Here is a 12,990-nt window from a genome sequence, read left to right as displayed (position 1 = left end):
GGTATGAGAATCGCCAAAAAAATACAACCCTGTCGCTATGGCTTAAAACGTCAAAATTGGTTTGATGAATGATAACGGATGAGTATACAAAGAAGAAGAAGAACGAAATGTTGAAATGAAAACAAAACAGAGTTGAATTTTGTGATCAATAATAAATATCAACTCTGCATGTCAACACGGTTTTGACAGATTAAGCCATAACAAAAAAAAAATTGTAGTCAGCTGTGGCCTACCTAAGAATTATTGTACCATGTTCGGTTTTATATGTACAAAACGTATAAAAAAAATTACCATATCGTAAAATTACATCCTGTTAAATCCAAAAGCAATTCACTGAAGAATGATTGCAAAAAATGTCTTATCTTGTTGTATTAATTGGTCTGTTCCATTACTTTAGCTGTATTCCAGAACTAAAAAGTTTTTACAATTTTTACGACTTTTACACATTTTACTCCAAACACCGTTCCCGTACACCAAAAAGTTGTAAAATGTTCACTTCTCTTTAAACAAAAATGGCACTGAATGAAAAAAACTTTTTACACGACAAATTTGGACGAGTAAAAAAATAGTAAAATGTTTGCCGGCGTCTGATTGGCTGAAACGCCGACTTTGACATTTGTTCCAGTTTTTTGACGTATTTTCCATTTTTCCGTTCCCGAACTATTTCAAAAAACTTGTGTGTGACAACAAATTTTTTGCAGTTCTCTCTTTTACGAGTTTTACTATTAAAAAGTACGGGAACGAAGCTTTTTAAAAGTTGTGAACTGCTCTCATATTTGGCCAGTTCCCGTACTTAATAAAGTGGTAAAAGTTGTAAACGATTTTCATATAAATTTTGCAAAATGTGTAAAAGTGGTAAAAATTGTAAAAACTTTTTAGTTCTGGAACAGAGCTATTAATTGAATGCTTACATCAAGTAAACGAACGCTTTTCGAGTAAAAAGTGGTAAAACTTGAAAATTCTTGAACGTAAAGGAACAGAGCTTATGTCTTTGCTGTAGATCCCTCTGGGCCCCATTAAAGAAAAAAACAGCTGATTGTGATTATAAACAAACTTTGGAAGTTAGGGAAGGAACTGTGTGGATCTTTAATTCCTCCAAACTCTGTTAGGATTTTTGTGGGACCACTATTCAATTAGTATGACAGCGGATGCCATAGAAACCCCTCTAGAAGAGCCACCACAACAACATTCAAATGCCCTGCCCCAGGAAATAATGGACATATTAAAAGATCTCAGTGAAAATAATAAGATTGTATTTAAATCCCAACAAAGAGGTGAGCCCGAACTACTACAAAGCGAAAAAATACAGCTGGCCAAAGATGTATATCAAAGAAATCCACAGACGTTTCTTATACGTTTCGGATGTTACATGGAACAGAAACATTTAGAGGATTTTGCTCGTCTCTCTATTGCCGACAGTGATGAGGAAATGCATTCTATGATAGGTGAATATCAAAGGAAATTGAAAACAAGACAACAGGATGTAAAGAATCGTAGATATGTGGCATTACAACGTTTGATTGAAGAAGGAGAATATTTCAGTGAACAAGAAATGATGAAAAGGTCACCGGAATTGTATCACGAATTGGTTGGACAACACTTAAGTAAGGAAGAAAGGCAGCTGCGTGATAGTTATGATGTAAAAAATACCACATTCTCCGGCATACTAATGCACAATATGGAACGGGATGAAATCACCAAGATAATGGAGGAGGCAGAAAAGAAAATTACAGAAGAAACAGAATCTGATGAATCACGGGAAAGTACATTTTCCTCCAATTCCAACACAGATGCAAAAAATACTACAATAACCATTATGAATGATATTAAAGATGATATTGATTCTGTGGTACCACAAAATTTCCGCCAACAGTGGGGTAATTTTGACAATGAACAACAAGCTTGCTCTACCAGTAAAATAGAAAAGAACAAAAAGAAAGAATCATCCAAGAAACCAAAAAATAAAATTATTCCCTTAAATAATCTTATCACAGCCGATGAAAGGGAACTTCTACGCCAGGAATTTATTAGTCAAATGCATGAATCCTTCTTAACAGGCCAGGATAGTGATTTTGACTATGCAACAGTTGATGATAATACACAATATGATGATTTGGAAATTCTAAATCAAGATAGAGAAGATAAGTACTTTGAGGAAGATAGTGACGACGATGACCAGGATGATGACGAAAGAAAAGAAGGTACTATACCCAGGTCTATGGTGAATCAAAATGAATCTGAAGATGAATTAGATGTTTATATGAATCACTTAAATAAACATTTTAGTTTACAAAAATAATACCAATAGAATAGATTATTTCTTGTTTTATTTTTTGGTAATATAAGCTAACAGCTTAGCTTTTAATTTTATAATTTCTATTCGAATATTTAAAGCGATTAATAAGTGTTGATGCCTCAGAGCCCTATGAAATCAGGTACAATCCTCCAAAGGGATCAAAGAGTGGACGATACTAGACCAAGTTTTGATTTGTAACAAATTTCCTTAGAAATATGTCGTTTCAGGACGGTACCGGTATCTGCCGATTTTTGGTGTTTTCAGGTTTTAGCGAAATGACAGAAAGGTTGTACATTGTCGGTATAGTTTGTTATGTGTGCGTTTAGGGCGTCCGCTTTAGCCACCAGACTAGCTAGAGACATCTCAAAGGCGGCATGGGGTCTCAACCCGCCAAAACAGGACTCACACACAAACATTGAATGAGGGTGAATTTTCTTTCCTACCTTCACATTTACTTACTTTACGAGAAAACATCCACACACGGGTCTTGCTGTCCCGACCCTACACTGGCCCACCCTACCATGGTCCAGATGGTCCTCATCGATAATCTCTCCTGGACCCCATTAACCACACACTCAACTTCCCACACTTACCTCATAGCGTTCCCCACGCAATCACAAACAATTAGCAACACATCTTAATTAATCTTCAACACTACATTAGACAATTTATTAAAATTAAATTTTCAATAGAAATTCCCCTTTGTTTTCCTTACACAATAATTGAACAATAAATTTTTTTGAAGAACAAATTAGGAGAATAATACCTAGACTTATCTCTCACGACTTCAGGCTCAATTTCTAAGGCTTTCCAATAGGATTAAGCTTTTTCTTTGTTCTTAGTGCCCACTACCGGCACAAGCGCTTTACTCTACACAACCACTAAAAGAGCTCTCTTACCAGTTTGCTTTCGCCGTTCCTCTGCTCACGGCTCGCTAGAAAATACAAAAAAACAAGGCTCAAAGTTAAGTCTACTGTTGCCCTACGCCTACTAATATTTTTTTTACCTTAGGTATTATTCCCTGTACAAAACTTAATTATTAATTTACTTAGCGCTAACTCTTTCTAATTAGTATCCTTATTTTCCTTATTTCTTTGTCTGATAGATTTCTTGCTCATTTGCCGAATATTCAATGAAAAGCTTATATTTTCTATCCTTTCAGGTGATGTTCTTGAATCAAATTATCGTTACGTTCAATAAAGACGACACAAGGTACGACACAGTATTAACTGTTGTTAAAACAATAATCAATTGGTTTTTTTTCTGGTTTCAGATTTCACAATACAAAAAAAATGGCAGCAACACCACTTTCCGTTTAGGCACCAATGGCGGCAGTAACGGCAGACGCTCTAGGTTCCAATATGTCGCAAGATTCCCCTTGGTCCTGGATTGGTTTAAATTGATTCGACGGCAGTTGCAACACAAAGACCAGAATCATCCATCCAACATATCCAACATACATATATTTGTTTGCCGCACTCACACCAGACTATGCCACGGAATAATCACGTTTGCGGGCGAGACACAAGGGGCCACTAACAAACTCCAGCCAAGATATCCAAAATGTTTCCTCCAGCAATTAAATAAATACACTGGCCTCCGTCAATTGCTATGAAGGCCAGTGTTACTCGCAAACCAATGATTTAGGCTGTTAAAATATAAACAAATACACAAACAAAAGATGTAAACACCCACTTCATGTCCCTCAACCGTTGTTAATACTCACAGATATTAAATACAAACACAAAACACAGCAAATACAAAATAATCTTTTTATTTTTCACTCTTGTTTTAACAGGTTAACGTAACGATCCACTCCAAAATGACGATTTTCTCAACCAGACTGCTTTTATAGCCCTCTTTTCTCCCACCACAAGCCAAATTTTCCAGCCAACACCATTTTCTTTACCGATTTTTCTTCTAACGTTTTCGGTAACCAATCGTTTTCTTTTTCTGTATTTCTTCAGGGATGATTCTTTGGATATTGAATGGCAATGCTATATTAACACCTGATCTGGTTTTTGAAATTTAACGGTCATCAGATTGCTCGAATGACTGCACTCCTATTTCTTTCCCTGATTATACGCGATCGTATTATTTTACCAGTACCTTCATATATGTCCAAGTTTATATTTTGTTGAATATCTATGCATACAATAGTATGAATTTTACAACCTTTTCGATCTTGAACGTGCTGTTCAATGTAAACGTCCATATTTATAAATCTCCTGAAATCCAATTCGCCTTGTTTTCCGCCCGCTTTTGCTTTAGGTCCCCACTCGATACAACTCTGCGCCTGGTAATATCCTACCTCTTTGATCACCCCTGACTGGTCGTCTTTCGAACATGCGATCCCTAGCCAACCATTCCATCATTCTAGAACACGCCACTACTTTGACAATACACACGTTTTACCATTGTGCTTCATCAACGCACAAGATTTTATTTAGGAAAAAGTATTCTGGCTATCGCTCAATAAAAGGAATAGGCATAATGCCACTGTCACTTGAAAGATACTTAAGCAATTTCAACCTCGCTGTTAAACCCCCTCCCACCTTTATATGAAAGAAATCATACATGAGGAATATTTTTGGCAAAATCATTTGGATCCCTGACGGCCAGCATGCTTGTGCTCAAGCTTCTTACGATAGGTTTTCGTTTTAGCCGGGCCTGCAACAAACATTCAAGTTCGGCGAGACTTCGCAGCCGCAATTGATGTGCATGGCCGGGTTGGCACACCACGTGGGGAACACCCACCCCTGCTTGTCTCATGCCGGGCTATATTCATAGGATAGTTCCACCAAGGTAAATCTTATATTTTGCGCACGTAATGGACAAACCTCATTCGCTGTTTCCCTTTCAGTTAAATGGTGTGCGATTCAGGATAATTATGGGGAAAATAATACAATTTTCCCTCCGGAACAATCGTGATTTAAACCCACCCTGTTTTCATTGAGGCTACAGGTACAGATCTCTGTTGTTCGTAGCTGTGATGTCCTGTTTTTGAGTTTTACCCTGTCTTTAGTGTGTTTGTACTTGCAATGTCATTCGGTGTCAACCCTTTGTGGCTATGAGTCCTCCAATTACCGTATTTACTTCACCACAATGGTGTTATTGTTTTTGTCCTTATAAATTGTGGTCATCTTCGGTTGGATTTTAAAACTATTTGAAGTGTAATATATACGGCTGATATGCGGAATACAATCTCACATGGGCAATTGACCTGAGATCACCCTGGAAATATGTGTCTTGATCAGATGTAACTCTCAGACATGTTTTCGTGGTGTATACCCCCAAAAAAATGTAAACTGTGAATAAAGTGCGGGAACTTATTACTCACAACATACTTTGGAATTCTTTCTTTTGGAAATGACATCCCCCAAGTTATTACTGGGTTTTACGTTCAAAGAATTTGTGGGACTTTTTCCAACAAAGGATGTAAAGTGGATATCTTTGTTCGTACTGGAAATGGTTGACAGTGTATTTCGGTTTTAATCTCTATGTGTTTACATTTGTTGACTCACAATTGATTAGAAACTCCAGAGTTACTACCAAGTGTTTAATTAAATGGCGTTTTCTGATGACTTAAAACACGAGTTATGGAATGGACACTGATTCAGTGAAAGCTGGAAGTGATGGTATCAATTAGTAATATCTTTTGTAATGTCCGACGTTTATTCCTTTTCGGGGAACATATAGACAGACCCAATAAGGGGACTAATGTATTTTTACATGTCATTTAGGAATGCCACTTGTTATCATTTAGAATAAACTAAAAACGAATATATCGAAGTGCTCCAACTATCTGCAATTCGGCTGCCTCCCCCCACTTCCAATCTATTTCCAGGGACATCGTCATTTTTGGGAATATATGTATTTTTTTTTAATTGATCTGTTATTGGTTCATTTTCAAGACACAAAATGATTATTTAATTATTCCCAAGAGATGTGTGAAACATCGGAAGATGTGTGAAACATCGGAAGATGTTTGCACTCCGTGGTACGAATACCTATTATGGATATGGATCCAATCCAAGGGACAATACAGTACCGAAACCGGAGCTGGATTCCGCGTACAAGTATTAAAATCGCCATCAGATGGAAGGAGGTACATCTCACGGATACTGTTATACCAATATAGGCAAAATTTTAGAAATCAATAACTTGCAAGAAAATCAAATTTTCCTTAGAGAGTTTGCATAAAATATTGAATTGTTTTTGGAGTGCCGGAATCGACTACTTTTTGTCGATTTAAATCTATATTGAGGTTGTATGACTTAAAAATTGTACCGGATCACCAGGTCGAAAGATAATAGAATTTGACCCCTCGTACAAAAAGGTTCAGAATTTAAACGGTGTTTCATTTTGACCTGGAGGTATTTTTATGGACAGTCGTGGTACTAGAGGCATGAAGTCTAGCTATTTTTTTTCAGGAAATAACCGGAGAAATATTATGAATTCAAATAGCCTTGTCTTCTTATCGGACCCGATCAGCAGAAGTGATATAAATTCACGTAGAATCACAAGATTACACAAAATTTATTAATTTATTACGTAAACAGTATTCCTTGTGGTTTCTCCAGATAACAAACACAATGTTTAACTCACAATATAATATCAAAATAAAAATAATTTCTTCAGATTTTGAATCCTTTTCTCAGTTGCAAATGTGCTGGGCAGAACCAAACGTGAGTTCAAGATTTGTTTTAGACATTTCTGTAATGCAAATCGCTTCTTTCGGACATTTTCGTTCGTTTATTTTGTAACGAACCCCGAAATTGTGAGGACAATATGTGGAAAATCAAAAGTTCTGTTTGCTGGTCACCAGAAAGACAATATTTGATCAAAAAAACAAAAAAAATATGGTTTTGCCGATGAAATCAACGAATGTATAGAAAGACTCTTGTTGCAAAAACAGGCCGTTAGTCCCAATTTACATTAGGCGAGTTTACTTGCGGCAATTGTCAGTTTGTCGGTGAGAGAGGGAGTTGAGAGGCAAAGGGTTACCATATTCCTCACCCCTCTCTTCATCAAACTGACAATTGCCGCAAGTAAACTCGCCTAATGTAAATTGGGACTATGTCTATATAAAAGGGACTTAGGAAAACATTTGCACTTCAAACCATAAATTGCATCGGAACAAGGCAAATTCGTATAAGTTATATGCATGAATTACAACAATTGACAAATTTACAAAATCAACATTGTTGTTATTGAAAATTAATTGTCAAGATAAATATTGAATAATAGGGTCTCTCCAAAAAATCTTTTCAGTAAAGACATAAATACATTTTGAAAATCATCTAAAATAGAATAAATTTAATCAAAATGTAAATATAACGCGTTCAGAACTCTCGTAGGTAATTTTTATTACACGTTTATGATGAAACGAAGTATTTTATGGTAGCAAATTTCGAAGTTTCAAAATTCACGAAACCCAATTTACAAAAAAAAGTAAAAAAATACAGCTGTTTGTCACTTCTACCTTCTATAAATGTGCCTTGCATCAGAACTACATAAAATGTGAAACAGTCATTCCAGTTGTCAACGGTTTGCACAGCACTGTAGATCACTGAAAGTGACTATCCAATGTGTTCCTGGCCTTTTTAAAGTTCTTTACTACTAATGAACTATCTCTTGAGATCTTTGGCGTGGCACACGCCCATTGATTTCCCCTTTAGATCTTCTATAGCATACATATTATTGCCGACCGTTTTAACAATACGGCATTTTATGAATTTGCGTGCAAATTTTGCATTGAAGTTCTTGCCAAAGTCGCTCAGAACGTAATTTCTTTTAAATACCTCCTGTCCTGGGGCAAAAATAACCGTTCTGGCCCTGGCATTATACCGCTTTGCACTTTGCTCAAATGTCCTATGCATATTGTCTTTTATCTTAGCTCGGATGAGTTCCTGTCTATCATTTCTATTCAATTTCACGATCTCATGATCGGACAGGGAATGTAGCTTTCGAGCCAACCTATAATCCGCCCCATGGGTATACATACTATAGCCAAACAAGGCGAAAAAAGGGGTGACACCAGTCGCACTATGTATCGATGTTCTTAAAGCACATTCGATATCTGTTAAATACAGATCCCAATCTCGGTGATCGTTGTCTAAATAGGCTCTTATGGCTGCAAGGACCGATTGGTTTACCCGTTCCGATGCATTGGACTGCGGGGCATACGGTGCAGTTTGGAGGTGATTAATGCCATAAGTTTCAATCATTTCCTTAAAGGCTTTTGCCACGAATTGTGCCCCGTTGTCCGAATGGATCGTCTCAGGTACCCCAAACTTTCTGAAAATGTCTTCTACTAAGAACCTAACCACATTTGAAGCGGTTGCCTCACGCATTGCCTTTAAAAAGGTGAATTTGCTAAAGTGGTCGACCACTATAAAAATAAACGCGTTGCCACTTTTAGAGCGTGGATATTTCCCCAAGAAGTCCACGTATAATTTTTGAAAGGGACGTTGGGTGACGACTTCCTCTCCGATGGTTGGTTGGGTATTTTCATTGGTGGGTTTCGTTTCTTTACAAGTTGTACAATTCGAGACGTATTTACGTACTTGGACCGCCATATTAGGCCAGTAATATTTTTTCTTTTAATCGGTACAAAGTTTTTGCGATCCCTCCGTGAGCAGAAGTGGTTGGATTGTGGGCTTGTTCTATCAAGACTTGCGTTAACGCTTCAGGAACCCACAGTTTCCATTGAAACTCTTGTGTTTCCGGATCGTATGACGCATGTCCTTTTTTAAAAACCATATTGCCCATGATTTTGAGGTCAGGTAAACTTTCTTGATTTTTCTCCACCACCTCTCTTAGCTCTTTATAGGCTTCACTCTCAAATTCTACTGTCTCAAAGTCAAAAATTTGATCGATGTCCATTTCATCAGCGTTGGGCATACGGGACAGCATGTCAGCTACCACGTTTTCCTTCCCTTTACGGTGCTCGATGTTAAAATTGTACCCTTGGAGTTGCAATGACCAACGAGCTAACCGACCACTGAGGTCTTTCAGGCTCATTAGCCACTGCAAACTCGCATGATCGGTTATTACGGTGAACTCCATGAGCTCTACGTAAGGTCGGAATCGTTTTATGGCCATTACCGCGGCGAGACACTCCTTCTCAGTGACGCTGTAATTTCGCTGACATTTATTCAGTTTTTGCGAGTAGAAGGCAATCGGATGCTCTTCTCCTTCGCTATCAAGCTGAAAGAGAACAGCACCGATTCCATACTCTGATGCGTCGCACTGAATATAAAACCGTTTTGAGAAGTCAGCATGGCGCAAAACAGGGGCTGATGTTAATGCCTTTTTGAGGTCCTCGAATGCCTTTTTCGCATTTTCATCCATGGTAAATTTGATTGACTTTTTAAGAGTGTCAGTGAGGGGTGCGGAAATGGTAGCGAAATTCTTTATAAATCTGCGGTACCATCCCGCCGTACCGAGAAAACTTCTAACCTCCCTAGCATTCTTGGGGACTTTAATCCTCTGAATTGCTTCTACCTTTTCTGGATCCGTACGCAAAACCCCTTCCCCGACTATAAACCCTAAATACTTTAGCTGTCGAAAACAAAATTGAGACTTTTTCAACCCGATTGTGACATTGGCCTTCTGCAAACATTCGGCAACTTCGCTTAGCAGACGCAGGTGCTCGTCAAAATCGCCTGATATTATCAACAGGTCGTCCAAGTATACAAAGACATTCTCCTTTTGTACCAAGCTTTTAACTTTATCCTCCAGGGATTTCTGAACAGATGCTGCTTCCTCGTGTACTAAACTTCTTACCTCAGAGTTTAAGAGTTCACCTGACTCATTCATTACCGGGTTACTTCCCCCATTTGGCATATTGTTATTTTCACGTCTGATTATAGAATCGGCCAAGTCTATGAATTGGTATGGAGTCATATTAGGATTCGATTCCGCCATTTCGTCCCCGATGCCTATTCTTCTTTGTTTACGAGTACTTGGGTAATATACCGATCTGTTGAAATCAAAGGTTTCTGGCCTACCTCTTTTGTTTCGTTGTTTAGACCTAGTGTTATAATTCATATCCCCTAGCCTCTCAGAAAATGTTGGTATTTTTTTCAACTAAGTTGACAAGAGTGATCGTATTTTTAGATAAACGAGCGGTAGTCTCAATTAAAATGCTGATTAACAAGAATAATTCTACTAAACCTCAATATTACGAACTACACAAACACATATAAACGCAATAATTTACTAAAGGACAATTCATACATATATTTGCATGGGTACGGCTTTTCTTTCAGAGGCAGTATGGATGTGGTGTGGTATTGTACTTGAATTTTCATTACAGTGCTCTCTATAGAGATATATGGATGTTTCCCCAAACAAAAAAAAACAACGTTAAAACATGTACTTCTTCGCTGACTATGACATCTTCCCATCAATAATATAAAAAACAAGCTCATAGCACGGTACTTACAACACTACAATCGCTGAATCTCTTAAATAGCCGATTGGCTGTTGCTTATTTCCCTAAGCTGAAGTCTGTGTAAATCTCATGCTTTATCTCATGGTTTATTGCTTATAAAAAAAAACTAAAAAAAACAAATACGACATTGGCAATACATCATTATTCATCAACGAATCTCTGAGCTACTGCACAACCCCGATGCTAAATTGAGAAAACATTTCCTTCTTGCCTACTATAATTATTATTGCACAACATAATCTGTTATACACAAATTCGGCTGCAACGGAAATCATAGTTTGCATAAAGATTATGAATTGTTTCCTTAGGTCTATTACTTAGTTCATTAGTAGTCTATTTCTCGGTGCATAGATGGTAATATTGCACTGTTTATCTCCTAACATCACAGTTCTTAAACGACTTCGTTTCCGCGCCATTTTGAAATGCGCATCAGGTACTAATTTATCTTTCTTTTCGTTTGGGCGCCATCTCTGTTATGTGTGCGTTTAGGGCGTCCGCTTTAGCCACCAGACTAGCTAGAGACATCTCAAAGGCGGCATGGGGTCTCAACCCGCCAAAACAGGACTCACACACAAACATTGAATGAGGGTGAATTTTCTTTCCTACCTTCACATTTACTTACTTTACGAGAAAACATCCACACACGGGTCTTGCTGTCCCGACCCTACACTGGCCCACCCTACCATGGTCCAGATGGTCCTCATCGATAATCTCTCCTGGACCCCATTAACCACACACTCAACTTCCCACACTTACCTCATAGCGTTCCCCACGCAATCACAAACAATTAGCAACACATCTTATACCCTAGACAGACGGCAGAGTTAATTTGCATTAAAAATGTCCTAATTTGAATTAATTTTTCACCCTGACAGACGATATAATCTGCATTTATGAAACAGCTGTTTGTGTTGTTTGTTTGTACCCAGCAGACCATTTCATAAAGCTTTACAAAAGTTCGCCAAAATATGCGAAACAAATACACTTTCTACCTTTGATCTTTTCACCACGATGAAGCAAAAATAAATTTAATTTATTCGCGATATTTTTGAGTCTTTTTAATATTATAAAAATATTGCAAAACTTTAAAAAACATTTGAGGAAGATATAATTTTCGATAGAATTGGTATGGTGGGTAATGACATTTTTTGTGAAAATAAAAATTTGAAAAAGAGATTTGTTAGAAGGCGTGAAAAACGATTAGCTGCTATTCTACTCGCGAAAGACCACTACTTATTTTGAAGAAACGCGAAAATTGCTGATTTGCTTTCCCTTTTTATTTTCTTAAACATGGAAATTTGACAAAAGACAATTGATTTTCAACAGCATTGCCATATTGAAATTGCTAAATTCAGTTTAAATTTCCTTTGATTTTGTGCATTAAGAATGAGGATAATGTTCAAATTAATTTGAATTAAGGCTGTTAATGCAAATTAAGACTGCCGTCTGTCTAGGCTATTAATTAATCTTCAACACTACATTAGACAATTTATTAAAATTAAATTTTCAATAGAAATTCCCCTTTGTTTTCCTTACACAATAATTGAACAATAAATTTTTTTGAAGAACAAATTAGGAGAATAATACCTAGACTTATCTCTCACGACTTCAGGCTCAATTTCTAAGGCTTTCCAATAGGATTAAGCTTTTTCCTTATTCTTAGTGCCCACTACCGGCACAAGCGCTTTACTCTACACAACCACTAAAAGAGCTCTCTTACCAGTTTGCTTTCGCCGTTCCTCTGCTCACGGCTCGCTAGAAAATACAAAAAACAAGGCTCAAAGTTAAGTCTACTGTTGCCCTACGCCTACTAATATTTTTTTTTACCTTAGGTATTATTCCCTGTACAAAACTTAATTATTAATTTACTTAGCGCTAACTCTTTCTAATTAGTATCCTTATTTTCCTTATTTCTTTGTCTGATAGATTTCTTGCTCATTTGCCGAATATTCAATGAAAAGCTTATATTTTCTATCCTTTCAGGTGATGTTCTTGAATCAAATTATCGTTACGTTCAATAAAGACGACACAAGGTACGACACAGTATTAACTGTTGTTAAAACAATAATCAATTGGTTTTTTTTTCTGGTTTCAGATTTCACAATACAAAAAAAATGGCAGCAACACCACTTTCCGTTTAGGCACCAATGGCGGCAGTAACGGCAGACGCTCTAGGTTCCAATATGTCGCAAGATTCCCCTTGGTCCTGGATTGGTTTAAATTGATTCGACGG

At 37.2% G+C, this 12,990-nt stretch overlaps 1 protein-coding gene and 2 long non-coding RNA genes across 3 annotated transcripts; 2 read left to right on the top strand and 1 right to left on the bottom strand.

Moving 5' to 3' along the window:
- The first annotated feature begins 1,023 nt into the window (after positions 1–1,023).
- LOC141393206 (coiled-coil domain-containing protein 97) lies at positions 1,024–2,314 on the top strand. Its single transcript, XM_073966170.1, has one exon. It carries the CDS (start codon positions 1,139–1,141, stop codon positions 2,297–2,299), a length of 1,161 nt encoding a protein of 386 aa, XP_073822271.1. The 5' UTR covers positions 1,024–1,138; the 3' UTR covers positions 2,300–2,314.
- Positions 2,315–2,937: 623 nt separating this feature from the next.
- LOC141393205 (uncharacterized) lies at positions 2,938–4,267 on the bottom strand. The gene is made up of 2 exons (XR_012410029.1): positions 4,023–4,267; positions 2,938–3,944 (listed from the first exon to the last, which is right to left on the bottom strand). It is a non-coding gene; the product is annotated as an uncharacterized lncRNA (long non-coding RNA).
- A 402-nt stretch (positions 4,268–4,669) lies between these two features.
- LOC141393204 (uncharacterized) lies at positions 4,670–12,990 on the top strand. The gene is made up of 4 exons (XR_012410028.1): positions 4,670–5,101; positions 5,160–5,260; positions 12,741–12,790; positions 12,853–12,990. It is a non-coding gene; the product is annotated as an uncharacterized lncRNA (long non-coding RNA).

The sequence above is a fragment of the Musca autumnalis genome, unplaced genomic scaffold, assembly GCF_047663935.1.
Source record: "Musca autumnalis isolate F117 unplaced genomic scaffold, ASM4766393v1 scaffold_2, whole genome shotgun sequence".
NCBI classification, from domain to species: domain Eukaryota; kingdom Metazoa; phylum Arthropoda; class Insecta; order Diptera; family Muscidae; genus Musca; species Musca autumnalis.
The sequence above is the reverse complement of the archived record's forward strand: the minus strand, read 5'-3'. Positions and strand labels throughout refer to the sequence as shown.